The sequence below is a fragment of the Convolutriloba macropyga genome, chromosome 4 (genome assembly GCF_964194025.1).
Source record: "Convolutriloba macropyga chromosome 4, txConMacr16.3, whole genome shotgun sequence".
Taxonomy (NCBI): Eukaryota; Metazoa; Xenacoelomorpha; order Acoela; family Convolutidae; genus Convolutriloba; species Convolutriloba macropyga.
In genome coordinates this window covers 71,764,241-71,783,911 of record NC_134471.1, presented here as the reverse complement: position 1 = coordinate 71,783,911, position 19,671 = coordinate 71,764,241, and the positions used below count along the sequence as shown (strand labels likewise).

The 19,671-nt window shown below is 35.0% G+C and overlaps 1 protein-coding gene and 1 non-coding gene across 4 annotated transcripts in view; both read left to right on the top strand.

Annotated features, from left to right (window-relative positions):
- Nucleotides 1-5,454: 5,454 nt before the first annotated feature.
- LOC142337875 (uncharacterized) overlaps nucleotides 5,455-19,671 on the top strand; it is a 35,733-nt gene continuing 21,516 nt past the window's right edge. Inside the window, exon 1 of one of the 3 annotated variants that reach the window (XM_075387478.1) lies at nucleotides 5,455-6,122. In XM_075387478.1, coding sequence (XP_075243593.1) covers nucleotides 5,877-6,122 — 246 coding nt within the window. In that variant the 5' untranslated portion in view covers nucleotides 5,455-5,876. Of the gene's footprint in view, nucleotides 6,123-16,833; nucleotides 17,072-19,671 lie in introns of those variants that run through there. The other 2 variants (XM_075387480.1, XM_075387479.1) reach the window with 2 other exon arrangements.
- Trnaa-agc (transfer RNA alanine (anticodon AGC)) lies at nucleotides 6,196-6,268 on the top strand. The gene has a single exon. It is a non-coding gene; the product is annotated as a tRNA-Ala (tRNA).

Sequence of the window (19,671 nt, the reverse complement as noted above, 5' to 3'; positions counted from 1 at the left end):
TATCACTGGTGACTATAATGAAAATGTTTAGAGAAAAGAGCAGATTTCATGTCCTGAATTTTTTCAGCAGACATAGGAACTCGTCGCCGGACCACTAAAAGGCGCTGGACTGGATGCGTTGTAGGTAAGGCAGAGGATAAGAGTTCCTTCGCTTAATTGAGTCTTTATCACGAGGTAGCCCGGCTTTGAGCAATCTAATTGAAATGAATGTTCACTTTGGTTTCTAATGGCAATCAGTATTCCTCCGTGCTTTGATTTCCTTCCGTCTGTAGCGGTCCTGTCGATTTTGTACACATTGTAATTCTCCAGGAAGATGGAGGCAGTCCTGACATCTTCCGTCAACCAGGTCTCAAAGAGACAGATGTCACTAAGGATGCAGTTCGACAATTTTAGTCTTCTATTGATTTCAAGGATGCTTCGGGTGTTAAATGTCGGGATTTTGAGTTACCGTAGTCGAAGGTTAGTTTGGTTTCTGCTCAAAGCAACCCGTTTCGAATTATTTTGCTCTTCACTATCTTTCAGGAGATCGATTACTTTCCCTGTAACACTTCAAGCATCAGTTTTTTTGCACGAAAGGCATTCGCGTCAAAGCTCTAAAGAATGAGGTTTCGTATTCCTTTGTGTGCGAAAGGATTTGGTCGGTTGCCACAGGGTCTTCCTGGTATCTTGCAAGATCCGTTTTGGCCTTACTCTCGGAAATTCCTCGAATGCGGTGTCCTATGGTTGCCTTGGGGACAGTGAAAAAGGTGAATTTTTCCTAGCGGCGCATTTTCAACAGCTGCTGCTTAACTGCATGGTTGTGGTTTCTTGATAACTTTCACGTCATTCTGTACTGAGTGATGAGTTCACTTGACTTTTCCACTTTTTCGGCTAGGGCTTTTATCGGTTCCTGAAGGTTGTTCAGTTGACCATGTTTGGTACTTGGCTCTTGAAGACTTCTAGTTATTAGTTCGCTTTGGGCTGCAGTCGTTGCAGATAAGGATTAGGTTTTCATCAGTAGTAGTAGTAGTAGTAGTAAAAGACTCAATTCCAAAACAGGAGTGAGGAGATCATTTAGTCCAGGCATCAGGAGAAATTAAGAGCGACAATTTTTACAAAAACATTTTACGAAATAAGAACAAGAGATATCAATGTTAAAATGAGTAAGTTTTTCAACTAGAAAATATGTAATTTAGTACGAAATATGCCAAGCGGCATATCGAATTTAATAACATTTAGCTTTAGCAGTTCATTTGCACATCTGGTGGCCCTGACAAAAAAGTTATCTTCGGAGCAGAACTTCTGCGTTTTAGGCACGCTAAACAATCCAAGAGTCGATGACCTTGTGTTGAAAGAACTACTTTGTGTTTCACTCTCTACCTCGGCTTGTTTATTGATCATTTTCCAAAGCAAAACCATGTCCGACTCAATCTTCTGGTAGCCAACTGGTAAGAAAGAAAATCTTTGAAGTTTAGAAACATAATCGCGATCAGAATTAATCCATCTGAAAACTTTTGATTGAAATTTCTCCAGCTTGCGCATATAGGTTATGGAAGGCTGCCATACAGAACAACCATAAAGAAGGATGGAGAGGACGAGGCTTTGATACAATAAAAGTTTCCTCCTTGCTGATATCGTGAAAGGCACGTTTCGCTTTATGAAATAGAAAATCTTTTTGCATTTAGCTAATTTTGTATCAATATGACGTTGCCAGCTCAAATTAGTCGTTATGGTGAAGTCAATGTCTTCAATATAGTCAATATAATCCAGTTCTGTCTCAAAAAGTTTTAATACTTGCGAACGGTCAAAATTGAAAGATAAAATTTTACATTTGAACGGATGAAAATTCAAGCCATTTGAAACTGACCACTGCTGTAAGGCGTTAAGGTCCTGTTGTATAAGTTGTGACTCGCAGCATGTGAAAATTTTCAAATCATCAGCTTACAGAAAATACGATCCATGTGAGATTACTTTTGGCATATCATTGATAAATAACAGAAAAAGAAGTGGTCCGATGACACTGCCTTGTGGTACACCAGATGTCACATTACAGAAAGAAGAGAAAGTTTCATTCACTTTGACGCACTGTAAGCGATCAGAAAGATAAGACTCAAAAAATAACAAAAAACCAGGACAGAAGCCAAGAATTTGAAGTTTAGATAGCAATAATCGATGAGGAACAGTGTCAAAGGCCTTCCTGATGTCAAAATAAACTGAAAGTGCAGGAGAGCTTATGTCTTGAGATTTATAAACAATATCTAAGTAATCAATCATTTGAGTTACAGTGCTCCTTAATTTCATGAATCCGTGTTGCTGTTTGCAAATTAAAAACTTCACCTTTGGATAAATAAAATCAAACAAAATACGTTCGAATACCAACGAAAGTTTACATAAAATACTTATTGGACGATAGTTCTCAACCAGGTTCAGTGGTCCCGTTTTATGTAAGGGCGTAATATACGATACCTTCCATAACGAAGGCCAGGTGCAATTTTTGGTAACCCAGTAAAAGAGTTGTTGAACTGCTGGAGATAAAATAGTTGCACACTCACGAAGAACGAATGAGGGAATATTATCAGCACCCATAGAGCTCGAATCATCGCAGCGCAATAATAGGGTTCTTATCTCTGTTTCTGAAACCGTTACGTTGTCTATACACAACTCTGGCAAAAATTCATAAGATGCTGGCACATCGTATTTAATTTTGGGAGAAAAAACGGAACCAAAGAGCGTATTAAAACCATTTGCGATCTCGGAGCTAGAGGACAGAGAAACTCCGCTATAGGACATAACAGAAGGTAAAGACTTACTGAAGCCAAGTGTTCTCAGCAGCCTAAAACAGTGAGAAGAACATGATAGGTTCAATGAAAAATTGCTTGTCCAATTCAATCGACTCGTTAAGTGATTTATCAAGTTCTCTTTGTTTTAGTGAGAGCAGAAGTGTCCAGTTGTTTGTAAGCTTACGGAGGTTAGTCTCTTTCTGATTCAGAAGATGCATTGTATGCGAGGAGAAAAATATTGGCGCATTACGTCGCTTAGCTCTTTTGATCTTAACACTTTGACTAAAACTTTCATGCAGATAAAAATACCAGTGCTCAGGATAGTCCAAAGTCTTGATATCGTTGAAACTTAAAAATTTGATGAGGACTTTTATTTATTTGGTGAGGACATCAAATCTGATGAGGACTTTTATGTCTTCTTCGGCGAACAGAGTGCATTCTGGAGGGAGGTGTAGGACCTTGTTGTTTGCTAAACACGAAAACTTATGCCCTTTAATCTTCTTGCTGCATGTGGAGCTTGTGTCGCATTGGCTTTGTTGACCATTCTGGGACGTTTTGTGTATTCGGGGAATTGATGGAGACCACTCAGCGAAGAGGGTCCTTCAGATTTAGAAATAACTTCGGCGCTGCCAAAGATAACTAATGGCATCATAGGAGAATGGACCGTAGTGCAAGTTTATCAACGTGATTATTAACATTAGGAATATCTAATGGCAAGCTTTCGGAAAAGAATCAGCTGATAGTTAACTCATCTTTGGCAGGGATTGTAGCTGCCGCAGTTGCACGTGGGGATAACGTTCCCGCCACTGGTGATGGGCTGGGTTTCCTCTTTGTCTCTCAAATTTTTCTATTTGCTCGGAGAATTGTCGCAGAATCTGAGATGAGAAGGAACCTGCTGTCGGCTTTTTTCTGGGTGTCGAATCTCATTTACTACTTCAATACCTAATGGCAAATCAGTAGTAACTGATAATCAGTAGTAAATGATAGCAGTTTTCAATATGTTCTACACGGCTACCCTCAAATTCAAGTTATCTTAAATACTATTCACGAGGGACGGCTGAACGGTTTATTAACGTTTTTTCTTAGCGTATGGTCAAGTTTTGAGACAGACCTCCAGCAGAGAAACTGAATGTAGTCATAGCACCAACCCATTCTGCCTTTGCAGAATACTTAAATGTTTTATGTTCTTTCGTGTTACGCAGATAGCAGATACACAAAACTGTTATAGGTAGATGATTCGGGTCTTTCCCATTATAGCCCCCACCCCACTAAATTATAGCCCCCCATCCACTTATGGTATGTTTGCCATGATGGGGGGGGGGCTATAGGTTATCTGACCTCTAAGGTGGGGGGACTATAATGGGAAAGAACCCATTATTCTTTGTTTTCCTTTTGCTCTATTCTCTTCTCAATGCTCTTTATTGTGGTCCATGCCTGAACAGTAAGAAAGTATTGGCCAAATGAATCATTTTAGGACATTTTTGTTGGTTAGGTTGTTCCTCATTTTAGTTTGTCAAAAAGCAAATGTGTTTTGGATTTTCCATTTTGGCTGTTTAGTTCAACGGCATCTCTGCAGTCTGATGAAATCGAACACCCTACGTATTTGAAATATTTGACTTGTTTGAGAGTTGGTCAATTTAAAAGTATTTTGCATTTCAGTCCATATTTCTTCGAAGGTATCATGTTCGGGCTTCTTTCGCCATGCCCTACCGCTTTTTGACCACATCCAGTTATGTAGACTTCTTTGAGTGTTGCCACTAACACCGTATCATCCGCGAGGTTATTCATATTTAGTTAGGCAATATAATAATAATAATAATAATAATAAAGGATTTAGGATAAAATAATCCACGGGTTCGCATAAAACCCGGTTATTGAGTTGTTCAAAATTTATTGTTATTTTCGTAAAGATGAGTTTCTTCAAGTCTCTACAGTTATTGCAGCCACACAAGAGACGCCAAGTGCAAGGGTCTGATTCGTTGTAGCGGGATATAAAGAACCGATTGTAGAGTTCCAGGAGTTTGCTCTTGTGCTCTCGATCAAGGAGGATATCATATTTGAAATAATCATTGAACAGATTTGCAAGGTGACAAGGTGATATTGTAACAAAAAAATTTTAATTGGCCTTTGGTATACATATTCCTGTAGTTTTTCTTTTCATTACCGCCTCTCAAGCTGACTTAACAATTACCATTGAATGTATTTCACTTTTAATATCTATTTTTCATGTTTAATTTGTTTGTTGGGTCTTCACATAAGCGTACCATAATTGAAATGGTTACATGTAACCTCTGAAATTGGTCAGTCTATTTGCGGCTCACTAAAAGACTAGGACAAGAAAACCTAAGGCATAAATTTTCCAATCTGCAACAGTGAAATCATTTAACTAAACCACACTTGAGCTGCACTATCAGCGTTGCATGCAATCAAGTTACTTTCATTGTGAGTTGTAGATTTTACCCATTTACATTTTCACAAAAGGAGAACCTCTGCTCTACCTTTTCCTATGTTGCCACTGAGAGAGGTAAATTCCCTCTTTTCAAATCTGTCTGATTCATATTGTGGTTTGAATGTGCGGTTAGAGTTATATGCGCTCATAGACGGTCTAATTTCCCGTGTCTTTGTAGCCGTGTGCTGTTGCCATTTGCACGCCTCATGTTTTCCTCTCTCTGCCTTGCAGCATTTCCTGTATGATTAGATCCTCAAGTGTATTATACGTACAAATTCGGTTCCCCATTTTTGCTTTATTTCAATTGCTACGTCTTTCAGAGTCTCCAATGTATGTCATCATTTAACCGCTGCCTTCTGACTATTTGAAAGCTGTACATTTCTGTGAAACACGACGAAAAAATCACCGCTCTACAGCCATGAATAGAAAGAATACGCGAACGGTGTAATAGTTTATCGCAATGCATTGACCCTGTTTGATCGACTAATCTTTGTATTATATTGTCAATAGTTGATTAATACACTTGCGTTGGCTAACTTTACATCACCTTTTTGTTTTGATATAGTTGTAAACATTGCACATCGAAACTAAACCTCAAACACCGTATTTAATTTTGTACTATTTATAACTACGATATCAGCTGCTGGAATTTTGAACAATAGTAAGACATGGACCATTCAAATCACTGCAACGTCGCTCCAGAGGCACAGAATTCGAATCTCGAGAAACCAGCTAATTTTGTGACCTCGAGCAACAGCGCGCAGCCTGCATTCAGCCAGACAAACCAAGCGGCGTTGCTGGCTGCAACGCTCGCGGCAGCAAATGGAAATCTGGCGGCTTTGCTGAATTCTTCTGCGTCACTTTCTGGATCGCTTCCATTCGCTCTGGATACCAACAACAATTCCTTTAACTCAGTAAGTAGAGCAGGCGGATACCCCCGGAACAAATTTAGAGCATAAATAACTTGCCAATTGCAGAGACAATTAAGGGGGTGTAGCTCAGATGGTAGAGCGCTCGCTTAGCATGCGAGAGGTACGGGGATCGATGCCCCGCACCTCCACATTTTACCTAAATTTTTAATTTGACACATGGAATGTTTTCGGATAGACATACTTGGCCTCTTAAAATTATGGACTCACTTAAGAAAAAAACCGTGATCATTACTGATTTTCAAAATGAACAGCGGCTTCCATGATTTATTCAACCAAGTTGACCGATGGAGAAATCTTGGCTTAATCGAACGTAGAATATTGTAATAGGATTTGCATCTAGTCCCCCCCCCCTCGCGGTGTTTTTACGACTTCCATTTCCAAATTAGGTGCTATTACTTTTCACGTTACTATGTTATAAATGCATTTGTGTAAGACGAAATTAAATGCCCATTAAACAGGGGAGGGGAGCAGAATAGATCCGAGGATTTTCCATTGTAGCGGTTTTTGAAAGAAATAAAGAGTAAAAATTTATGTAAATGTGCTATATCGCTATTAGCTCCTAACGTCAAGTTTGAATATAAAACTTGTTAAATTCCAATTGTATATAGTTACCAATCTCAGTATTCAGTCTTAACATAGAAAGGTTGATTTGTCGCTGACTATTTTTTATCGAATTATATTCTTTCTGACTGACCTAAATTGCTCTTAAATGTACCTTAATCAAAAAAGTACAACTGCTCTATTCGAAAACATTTTTTGGATAAAGATGCTCCAAAATGCATTAAAAGCAGCGTCTTATAGAGGCAACCCTATAAATCAACATTTATATCATTAATGACTGATGATACTTAAAACTTTTGGCGCAGTTTTTGGTAGACTTTAAATTTCATTATAGCGGTGATGAAATAGCAAGGCTTTGTCTCGTCGTTGTTCTTAGACCTATGGAACCAACAATTGTCCTTTTTTTGTGGTTTTCGAGACAAAACGTCGATTATTGTTATAAGGCTTATCTGACTTATCTTATAAGGCTTGCCCTATTTGAATATCACGCTTGCAAATTTTTCGTAAAATGTTCCTTTATCGAATATTAAAAATTATTTTGTTTTCAAGAGTTGTCATTTGTTTCGATTTTTATTGAGAAATTGATAAGTTAACATTTCTAAATAATTGGAGATGTTGCCGAATGTTATTGAAAGCCAACAATTCCAGTAAAATTCGTATCTGTTCCTTCTCTGAAAGAAGTAAGTGCGCTTTTGAGTCAATTTTCAGCCATTTTTTAATGATTTCACATCGGTCAAAAGAACACCTTTTCGTTCGAAACAGCACTTTGCATTCTTTGTGGTTAATTGGCATATTTTTGCAGTCCTTAAATAACTGAAGTAAATTTTTTGGCCAGTCACATTTTTGAATATTGAGGTTCCCCTTTCTCCATGTAATTTTTTGGCAACAATTTGAAGCAGTACAAAATCTGTTTTCTGTTTGATTAAATTTTGAAAGCAATAGAGCAGGGGTGTTGAATTAGTTGAATTTTTGTAAGTGAACTTTAATTAAACGATGAGCTTAGCCGGTACAATGATTATTCGCATAGTGTTTCAGAAAAAGGCGCTCTTCTGATTATTACTCAGCAATAGATAACTTGTTTTATTGTTCAAATTTTTTGTTTGCTTGCTAAGCATAAATTTTGGTCTCAAGATGTGTCATGGTTTTCAATCAATGAATAAAAGCTTACAGAAGTAAAATTAAAGTCTATTTGTATGATTATAATTTCCATTTTAAACTGTGCTTGGTTTCTCATCCAAATTTTCTGGAGAACTAATCTATTTTTTGCAAAAAATCATTTAGGTTGTCCTATTAACTGACTCTTGAAAAAACTATGGGTAAAAGTTGATCCTCGATTCAATAGAGTAAATTTCCTTTCTATTTATAAACATTTTTTGTAGAAAGATTCTCCAAAATTTAGGGACAGCAGCGTCTCTTGCTATGGAGCCAACCCTATAAATTATATATATCTTCAATGACTGATTATAATTGAAATTTTTGGCTCATTTTTGGCAGACGGTTAATTTTCATTATAGTGGTGATGAAATAGTAAGGCTTTGTCTCATTGTTGTTCTTAGTCCTATGAAAGAAACAATTGTCCTTTTTGGGAGTTCTTGTGTCAAAACACCGATTCTTCTTGCTTTGACATATCCTATAAGGCTTGGCCTATTGGAATAAGACGCTAGCAAATTTCTCGTAGAGTATTTCTTTATCGAAAATTGAAAATATAATTGTTTTCAAGAGTTCAGTCATTTGTTACTAATTCAGAAATGATTATTCGCTTCGTGTTTCAGAAGTGCTCCTCTGATTGGTACTCAGCAATAGATAACTCGTTTAATTGTTCAATTTTTGTCTTTGCTTGCTGAGCATAAATTTTTATCTCTAAATGTGTGATGATTTTCAAACAATAAATAAACTTTTACAGAAGTAAGTATAAAATTAGAGACTGTTAGTAGGATTATAAGTTCTATTTTAAATTGTGCTTGGTTTTTCGTATATATTTTTGGCGAGTTAATCCATTTTCTGCAAAAAAATTACGTTTTCCTATTAGCTGACTCTTGGCAAAACTATCGGTAGACAGTGAGACTCTATTCAGTTGAGTAAAGTTCCACTCTTTTTAAAACATTTTTTGTAGAAAGATGCTCTGAAATGCAGTTACAGCATTTTCTCTTGTCGTGGGGCCAACCCTATGAAATAAAATGCAATGACTGGTGATAATTTTTGGCCGTTTTTTTGCAGACCGTTTAAAATTCATTATTTTGGTGATGAAATAGCAAGGCTTTGTATCATCGTTGTTCTTGGTCCTATGGAACCAACAATTGTCCTTTTTGATAGTGTCTGAGTCAAAACACCGATTATTCTTGTTGTGACCTAACCTATAAGGCTTGCCCTATTTGAATAAAACACTAGGAAGTTTCTGGCAGAATATTCTTTTATTGAATACTGAAAATTAATTTGTTTTCAAGAGTTCAGTCATTTGTTTCAATTGTTATAGAGAAGTTGAGAATTTAACGTTTTTTTAACAATTGGAGGTGTTGCTTAATGTCAATGAAAGTCAAAAAGTCCAATCCAGTAAGTCATTCTATTTCTTCCCTGAAAGAAGTAAGTGACGGTTTTGAGTCTATTTTTAGCCTTCTTAAAATGATTTGACATCGGTCAAAAGAACACCTTTTCGCTCGAAACAGCACTTTGCATTCTTTGTGGTTAATTGGCATATTTTTTGAGTCCTTAAATAACTGAAGTAAATTTTTTGGCCAGTCACATTTTTGAATATTGAGGTTCCCCTTTCTCCATGTAATTTTTTGGCAACAATTTGAAGCAGTACAAAATCTGTTTTCTGTTTGATTAAATTTTGAAAGCAATAGAGCAGGGGTGTTGAATTAGTTGAATTTTTGTAAGTGAACTTTAATTAAACGATGAGCTTAGCCGGTACAATGATTATTCGCATAGTGTTTCAGAAAAAGGCGCTCTTCTGATTATTACTCAGCAATAGATAACTTGTTTCATTGTTCAAATTTTTTGTTTGCTTGCTAAGCATAAATTTTGGTCTCAAGATGTGTCATGGTTTTCAATCAATGAATAAAAGCTTACAGAAGTAAAATTAAAGTCTATTTGTATGATTATAATTTCCATTTCAAACTGTGCTTGGTTTCTCATCCAAATTTTCTGGAGAACTAATCCATTTTTTGCAAAAAATGATTTAGGTTGTCCTATTAACTGACTCTTGAAAAAACTATGGGTAAAAGTTGATCCTCGATTCAATAGAGTAAATTTCCACTCTATTTATAAACATTTTTTGTTGAAAGATTCTCCAAAATTTAGGGACAGCAGCGTCTCTTGCTATGGAGCCAACCCTATAAATTATATATATCTTCAATGACTGATTTTAATTGAAATTTTTGGCTCATTTTTGGCAGACGGTTAATTTTCATTATAGTGGTGATGAAATAGTAAGGCTTTGTCTCATTGTTGTTCTTAGTCCTATGAAAGAAACAATTGTCCTTTTTGGGAGTTCTTGTGTCAAAACACCGATTCTTCTTGCTTTGACATATCCTATAAGGCTTGGCCTATTGGAATAAGACGCTAGCAAATTTCTCGTAGAGTATTTCTTTATCGAAAATTGAAAATATAATTGTTTTCAAGAGTTCAGTCATTTGTTAATAATTCAGAAATGATTATTCGCTTCGTGTTTCAGAAGTGCTCCTCTGATTGGTACTCAGCAATAGATAACTCGTTTAATTGTTCAATTTTTGTCTTTGCTTGCTGAGCATAAATTTTTATCTCTAAATGTGTGATGATTTTCAAACAATAAATAAACTTTTACAGAAGTAAGTATAAAATTAGAGACTGTTAGTAGGATTATAAGTTCTATTTTAAATTGTGCTTGGTTTTTCGTATATATTTTTGGCGAGTTAATCCATTTTCTGCAAAAAAAATTACGTTTTCCTATTAGCTGACTCTTGGCAAAACTATCGGTAGACAGTGAGACTCTATTCAGTTGAGTAAAGTTCCACTCTTTTTAAAACATTTTTTGTAGAAAGATGCTCTGAAATGCAGTTACAGCATTTTCTCTTGTCGTGGGGCCAACCCTATGAAATAAAATGCAATGACTGGTGATAATTTTTGGCTGTTTTTTTGCAGACCGTTTAAAATTCATTATTTTGGTGATGAAATAGCAAGGCTTTGTATCATCGTTGTTCTTGGTCCTATGGAACCAACAATTGTCCTTTTTGATAGTGTCTGAGTCAAAACACCGATTATTCTTGTTGTGACCTAACCTATAAGGCTTGCCCTATTTGAATAAAACACTAGCAAGTTTCTGGCAGAATATTCTTTTATTGAATACTGAAAGTTAATTTGTTTTCAAGAGTTCAGTCATTTGTTTCAATTGTTATAGAGAAGTTGAGAATTTAACGTTTTTTTAACAATTGGAGGTGTTGCTTAATGTCAATGAAAGTCAAAAAGTCCAATCCAGTAAGTCATTCTATTTCTTCCCTGAAAGAAGTAAGTGACGGTTTTGAGTCTATTTTTAGCCTTCTTAAAATGATTTGACATCGGTCAAAAGAACACCTTTTCGCTCGAAACAGCACTTTGCATTCTTTGTGGTTAATTGGCATATTTTTGCAGTCCTTAAATAACTGAAGTAAATTTTTTGGCCAGTCACATTTTTGAATATTGAGGTTCCCCTTTCTCCATGTAATTTTTTGGCAACAATTTGAAGCAGTACAAAATCTGTTTTCTGTTTGATTAAATTTTGAAAGCAATAGAGCAGGGGTGTTGAATTAGTTGAATTTTTGTAAGTGAACTTTAATTAAACGATGAGCTTAGCCGGTACAATGATTATTCGCATAGTGTTTCCGAAAAAGGCGCTCTTCTGATTATTACTCAGCAATAGATAACTTGTTTCATTGTTCAAATTTTTTGTTTGCTTGCTAAGCATAAATTTTGGTCTCAAGATGTGTCATGGTTTTCAATCAATGAATAAAAGCTTACAGAAGTAAAATTAAAGTCTATTTGTATGATTATAATTTCCATTTCAAACTGTGCTTGGTTTCTCATCCAAATTTTCTGGAGAACTAATCCATTTTTTGCAAAAAATGATTTAGGTTGTCCTATTAACTGACTCTTGAAAAAACTATGGGTAAAATTTGATCCTCGATTCAATAGAGTAAATTTCCACTCTATTTATAAACATTTTTTGTAGAAAGATTCTCCAAAATTTAGGGACAGCAGCGTCTCTTGCTATGGAGCCAACCCTATAAATTATATATATCTTCAATGACTGATTATAATTGAAATGTTTGGCTCATTTTTGGCAGACGGTTAATTTTGATTATAGTGGTGATGAAATAGTAAGGCTTTGTCTCATTGTTGTTCTTAGTCCTATGAAAGAAACAATTGTCCTTTTTGTGAGTTCTTGTGTCAAAACACCGATTCTTCTTGCTTTGACATATCCTATAAGGCTTGGCCTATTGGAATAAGACGCTAGCAAATTTCTCGTAGAGTATTTCTTTATCGAAAATTGAAAATATAATTGTTTTCAAGAGTTCAGTCATTTGTTAATAATTCAGAAATGATTATTCGCTTCGTGTTTCAGAAGTGCTCCTCTGATTGGTACTCAGCAATAGATAACTCGTTTAATTGTTCAATTTTTATCTTTGCTTGCTGAGCATAAATTTTTATCTCTAAATGTGTGATGATTTTCAAACAATAAATAAACTTTTACAGAAGTAAGTATAAAATTAGAGACTGTTAGTAGGATTATAAGTTCTATTTTAAATTGTGCTTGGTTTTTCGTATATATTTTTGGCGAGTTAATCCATTTTCTGCAAAAAAAATTACGTTTTCCTATTAGCTGACTCTTGGCAAAACTATCGGTAGACAGTGAGACTCTATTCAGTTGAGTAAAGTTCCACTCTTTTTAAAACATTTTTTGTAGAAAGATGCTCTGAAATGCAGTTACAGCATTTTCTCTTGTCGTGGGGCCAACCCTATGAAATAAAATGCAATGACTGGTGATAATTTTTGGCTGTTTTTTGCAGACCGTTTAAAATTCATTATTTTGGTGATGAAATAGCAAGGCTTTGTATCATCGTTGTTCTTGGTCCTATGGAACCAACAATTGTCCTTTTTGATAGTGTCTGAGTCAAAACACCGATTATTCTTGTTGTGACCTAACCTATAAGGCTTGCCCTATTTGAATAAAACACTAGCAAGTTTCTGGCAGAATATTCTTTTATTGAATACTGAAAGTTAATTTGTATTCAAGAGTTCAGTCATTTGTTTCAATTGTTATAGAGAAGTTGAGAATTTAACGTTTTTTTTAACAATTGGTGTTGCTTAATGTCAATGAAAGTCAAAAAGTCCAATCCAGTAAGTCATTCTATTTCTTCCCTGAAAGAAGTAAGTGACGGTTTTGAGTCTATTTTTAGCCTTCTTAAAATGATTTGACATCGGTCAATAGAACGCCGTTTTGTTCAGTCCAGCACTCTGCATTCTTTGCAGTTAATTTTCATATTTTCGCAGTCCTAATTAACTGAAGAAGTAGAATTTTAGGTCATCACATTCTCCTTTCTACATGTAAGTGTTTGGCAACAATTTAAAGCAGTTCGAAACATCTGACAGTGATTTCTGTCTGATTAATTTTTGAGAGTAATAGAGCAAAATTGTTGAATGAGTTAAATTTTCGGGTCTTATTGGGATTTCTTGTAGCTTTGTTTCTGATGATCTGTTACTTTTTTCGGCGATCTTTTAAATCAAATTCCAGATTTAGTTTCTGTCACGTTTGAACAAGAATCTTGAAAAAGTCTTCAATTCATGAAAAATTCTTTTGTCGCTGTAGTCTCTTTAAAATTATTTGTCTTGTTCTTTTTCATTTTTCTCTGAATGGTTTTCAGAATTCATTCCTACGCATTTCTAGGTTGAATTTTTTAGTTGTCCAATGACAATTCGGGCCTTTCCCTTATATCCGACTCAGATGGTGGTTTTTCGACTGAGATGCATGCTCGACGTCACTTTTCACTTTTTGGAACAAGTTCTTTTTTGCTCATTCACTTAATTACTTTTTGGTGTGCGTGACTTGCCTCACTCCCCAAAATGACTTTTCATTTCTCTAAAAATGAGTTTTGCTTACTTTACTTAGAAGCGTCAAAGTCAAATGAATATATCTAACTTTAATTGAAGATTTACTAGGGTAGATTCGCATTACACAAGTCTAAATCAGTTAAAGACATTGCACCAAAATCTGATTTTTGAACAAATTTTTTAGATGTCATTCTTTCCTTGGTATTTTCAGGCTACAGGTCTACAAGGCTATCGCAAATACTGTCCGGCTATCTGCCAGCTATGTTTATTATACTTACTATTTTTTATGCTAATTTTTTATTATAATTTTTGGTGATAGTTCTGTCTGCTTACTATTATGTCGACCATGTAGATGTTGAAATTTTATTTGGCTGCTATCGAAATGCCTACGAGCTCATTTCAAAGTCACTTGTTACTTATTAACATGTTTTATGAGGTCACATTTCTCTTCATCGATTCAATAATTAACTAACTGTTACTTCCTTCTATGTAACTAGTAATCGTCAGTAAAATCAGTTGAATAAATTTCCATGTGAGTTCTTAAAGTGCAAAAGGAGGTTTCGAACTATTTTTAATTGTTCTTTCTTAATCTTTGTATTTAACTAAATTTTCTAAATATGAGGGGTGTTCAATTTCTCATTTTGGCTGGCTTAAATAAGTTAGATAAGAGTGACAGTGCCATATAGAGGAGCGATGTGCGACAAACCGAAATCGTACAGAATTTTTGCCTCTCTATATTTGCCTTCATATTTCCTCGCTACTTTAGACTTCATTGCGGAATTTAGGATCTGTGTGTCTTACAATTTTTTAAAGGAAGCATTGATAATAAATTGACCAGTGATTTTGAAATAAATTGTTGTAAATTTGTGTCTAATTCCTGCAATTTTCTGGCTAATTATGTAATTTTGTCCACTGTTGTGATATAAATTTGCGGCCCTCATAAGATTGTTGCCAAGGAAATTCGATATAATTATTGTCAAGTAATATATCGCCAATAGCAACCAATGTAATTATTTGGACTGCTTAAAGGCCTATTTTCGAACATGGGGGATTTATGATTGCGCTCACATAAGAATTATGTATGGTTAGTATTTATAGTATTAACCAAGTGAGTTCTGTCTCTTTCGTAAGCGAATTCCTATACACTTGATAACAAATAGCCACTAATAATAAGGGAAGTTATAACTTGATAAACTATTATAACTACTCGTTAACTACGTGCGTCCCCTGAGTTGTATCGAACCTATTCCCCAAAGTCGTGGAGAGATAATTCAAGCTTGCTTCTATTTCGGGTTTCTTTAACAAGTTCAAAATTGGGAACATACTCGCAAAGTATAACTAACTCTGTTTTGGGAAACAACTGGTTTTTCGCCAAATTGAGCTTTCAGATTCTGAATTTAATCTGTTCATTTTATTAAACAGATTGTTCCTTGAACCGTGTTCTAATACCATGTAAAACTTTATTCACCAGTTAAATTGTTCAATTTGTTTCCAATATACGCTAGCCTGAAGTTAAATTGTGCGTTTTGTGATTTGACTCGAGGGTGCTTTGAGGTCACACGTTTTTGGCAAGCGTGAAAGTTACCAGTTGTTATTGTTTATTCTCGTTTCTGTTATTACGCCGTGTATTTTCAGGTGAGTTATAATATTTTTGCAACTGTCTTAGCAGGATCGAAAATTTCGTTGCAAAGTTGCTATTGTTCTGCTCTTTAATTTATTTGTTAACTGTGAGTTTAAAGGTTTAAATGAATATAGAATAAGTAACGTTTTAGTCCCCTGTCTAGATTCTTAAAATTCATGTTTTAATTGCCTCTCATAATATATGACTTAACATTAACTTGATTTTTGAATCCTTATTTCGGCTCTTTAGTATAGAACGTTGTTTAACATCAGCTTGATTTTTCGATGAAAATACATTATTTTCACTGAAAAAATTGAAGGTTTTAAAATTAAATCATTTTAACTTTGACGACACGTTGACTACTATTATGCGCTTAGGATGAATGACAGTGTTATTTACACTCTTTACCACCATCGTAAAAACACTTCTAAGTTTAAGGCTAAAATAGCGTCTTAAGAACTTATTCTTTATCAGAATATGCTTGAAAAGGTGCTCTAAGGTGGAATTTCACATGAGTTGAACGTATGGCGTTCAAAGATCGCTAATTTAAGCGGTTACATGACAATTTACCCAATGCCATTATACCCAATGCCTAAATACCCAATGCCAAAATACCCAATGCCATTATACCCAATTCACATGATATTTTCGTTCCATAATCCGAGTACTTGTTAGCAGAAAATAGCTCTTAAACGTATTTTTATCCCATGTTCGCAAAATTTAATCCCATGTTCGGTTGTGATAGTTTCATATCAAGTCCCACGGGCCGCTGAGGCATGGTCATGACCATTAAGTATGTTAAAACATACGGGTAATAGCGACTGCTAATTTGTCGGATTATTGAACGAAAATATCAAAGAACATTGGGTATAATTTCATTGGGTATATTGGCATTGGGTATAATGGCATATGGTAAATTGTCCTGACACCAATTTAAGCATAACGAATCATGACTTTGACATCTATAACAGCAATGATTGTCACTTATCAGTTGATCTCACCAATGTCCATTTTGAGGACCGATTAATGCTTACTTCAGTTACAGGATGCGCATTTTGAGAAGTGCTCAAAACCAAACAGTCGTGCCATTTTTGTCATTCACAATTCGTGTCACATATTTATAGCGCCAAACTTCCGATCCGTTTTGTCTTGTTATATACAATAAGATGATTTAGTGACCCATAAAATTGGCCAAACCAGTTCTAGTTAGCCTAGTTATAAATACTTAAATGTCTGAGGGAGACATTGGTTGCAGAATGAAACTATAACTAATATTGAAACTATACAGTCTATTGATATCTATGTGCGAATTCGCATTGGTTCTGGCAAACCATTGATGGTTAGTTATATGGTATTTGCTTTACTAGGCTGTGCGTGTTTGGTCGAATCGGTCGATTTTGACATAACTATTGAGTTGATAGATAATTTAACATTGACTGTATTGTAAAGTGCTGTTTGTGTAGAGATATTTACTAGACCATATCTGTACATTCGCCCATGCAGTTCAAATTCAGCTGTGTCTGTCAGACTATATACGAGTTGCTACGTTGATAAAATTTATTCCCTGTCTCAGATAGAAGTTTGCTTTAAGATTACCCTTGGTTCGTATCTTGTATAATTTGGTCATGAGTTATATATTACTTTCATTATATTATTGCCACTCAATAGCGCACAACAAATGGGCGAGGTAATTTTTGTGTTCATTACAGCTAGTGAAATATATTTCCTTTTTGTCGAACATGTACTTTTTGCCTATTCGTACATGTTCGATGACGCGATTTTGAGACAAAAATTGTTCAAAAAAGTTGCTCTTTTTTGTATATTTTGGGTGTGGAAATTGGATTCCTGAGCGAAACGCAAACTGACGGCATACTAAACATACTAGTCCCGCGAACTGATTTATTGACGCAATTTTTTGAACAATTAGAATGAAGCTGTCGGCTAAATTTTTTGTTTTCGGCTAAATGGTTATTTGCCAATACTCATAGTGCTATTTTTTGTTCGGTATGTATGATTTGCTTAAGGATGAAAAAGGTTTCTGAAATTTCAGATTTTTCATGTCGATTCTCTCTAGAAGTTATTGGTTTTTGAGTAGCTTAAATTAATGAATTATAGTATTTTCAGCTTGGTTTTAAGTTTTTGTTAAAAATTATTGTTGTTTCTTTTCAAATTATCGTGCTTGGTTTAGATCTTATTTTGACCTGGAAGTTGTAACAAAAGCATATTTTTTCTGAAACATGAGCAACTTGGGCGTTGCAAATTTCTGTATTTCTTCAGCTGTGAAATTCATTTATTGTTTTTTACTAATAGTAAACTTTTTCGCGGATTTCGGCCGAGTATGATATCTGAAAATTGGACATTTACTATAAATTGGGAGACCGAAGTTTCTCTGATATTAAAAAAGTCAATTAAAATAAACCAACGATAACATTATTGGTTACTTGTATCATCGTTTCTTTTTGCTTGTGTGCAATGAATTGTCGATAATAGAGTCTCTGAAATGCAAATTATTTTGATTTGAACTACTGATCTGCTCTGCTTTCAATTCGTCATCGCAGTCAAATTTCTTGCTATATTGAAACTTTATTTTTTTTAAACTTGAACAGGTTGTCAGATGAGTTCGTGCTGACAATTTCGTGAACCTGATTGTGGTTTCAAGTCAATAATGTTCTAAGTTTTTTTTATCTCCACTTGATTTTCTCTCTAAAAATGACTTGCGCTCTGTGCACTATTATAATTTCTAATTGAGGACCACAAAACTTATCAGCAGAGTGCTCCTGAAGAAATATGAAAGGCCGATGCCGCCTTTTCTCCACTGTTAATTTTTTCAAGATTTCGTCGCACAATTGGGCAGCCTGTGTTTTTGCTTGCGTAGTGATATGTATTGATTTTTTTTTGCTGTTTATGGGGTTATATTTGTTTTTGTGGTTTTAGTAGCCTAGAAGTGGTTTTTGGAAGTTTTAAGATTTTTAATGGAATTGACTTTTGCAATGTTGCTGTTTTTCTGTTGCGACATATGAGAGATGTCAACGTCGCTGTCATTTGTTAAAGTTTGACGACTTTTCATCTCCATTCCAATTGGAACCTCTTGCCCTGCAAATATCAAATCAGAACAGCCAAATTCAAGTCAATGAGATTTAATCAATCGAGAATTGCAAATACGATTACCTTGTTTTCGTTATTACGCGCACTCATTCGTTAAAGATACTTACATCTTACGATTTTCTCTCGTGTTGTTTTATTAGTGTTTTCTGACATTTTTAGGCGTCGGTTTCTTGCATTTGCTGCTTTGGGTCGTAGCGTCACAATAACAATTGCGTCCGAATACTTTTTAGTGATATAATTTTGGTGTTATAATGTGAAAATTCTTCTTTCACTTATTTCAATTGTTGTTTAATTGCTGGCGCATTAGGAAGCAGATGCACCTTGTTAATAGCCACCGTCAGCCTCTCAACGGCTATTATATAGGCGCTCTCATTTTTAATTCGCTTTACTTTTTGATCACGCTTTACATAAGTCACGATTTTCACGCTTGACTTCTGACTTACTTCACTGCTTCAACTGAATAGATTTTAAATTCTTTTACGCATTGAATTACGCAATGTAGTGAATTTGGTCAAAGTCAAAAGTGCAAAATCAAAAGAATCGGGATAAACATATAAAGCCGGGTCATTAAGTCATAGTGCATTAGGTTATCAAAGTTTATTAAAGCATTGCTAGCTGGCATTAGTATTATGCTTAATAGCGTTCTGTTTAAAAGCTGAATTAAGAGTAATTTCAGAACCTTACCGAATATGCAGAATTTGCACACCAAATAAAAAATGACACTTAAAAAAATTCTATCAATTTTTAACTCTTTTTTTCCTGTTCAATCCCAATGTGCGTCAAGCGGGTCAAAGGCGGCTATTTTTACGGCAATTTACTGGCTATGTTTCTTTTTATTTTACTTGTCTATTTGTTAGTAAAGCACAACATTGTACTCAGATTTGTTGCTATATTCATTCTACAGTGGCTGTGCTATTTACATAGTTTGGGTGTCTGTTTATTGCTGTCGATTTTTTTTTCAATCAGACTTCAACTTAAGTCAGTTCATGCTAAATTGTTTTCCCAATATTTAATTTTTAACATCAATATGTAAGTTTTCTTGCTGTATGGAATTTGCTTTGACAGTGTTTGAACCAATAAAATTTTGACTTGCGTTTATTGTTAATTGCCCTCAGACGAAGGTTGTAGCAATTATATTAGTCTTGTGGTCTTTTTACGCAAGTTTTCGCTTGATCGGTTTTC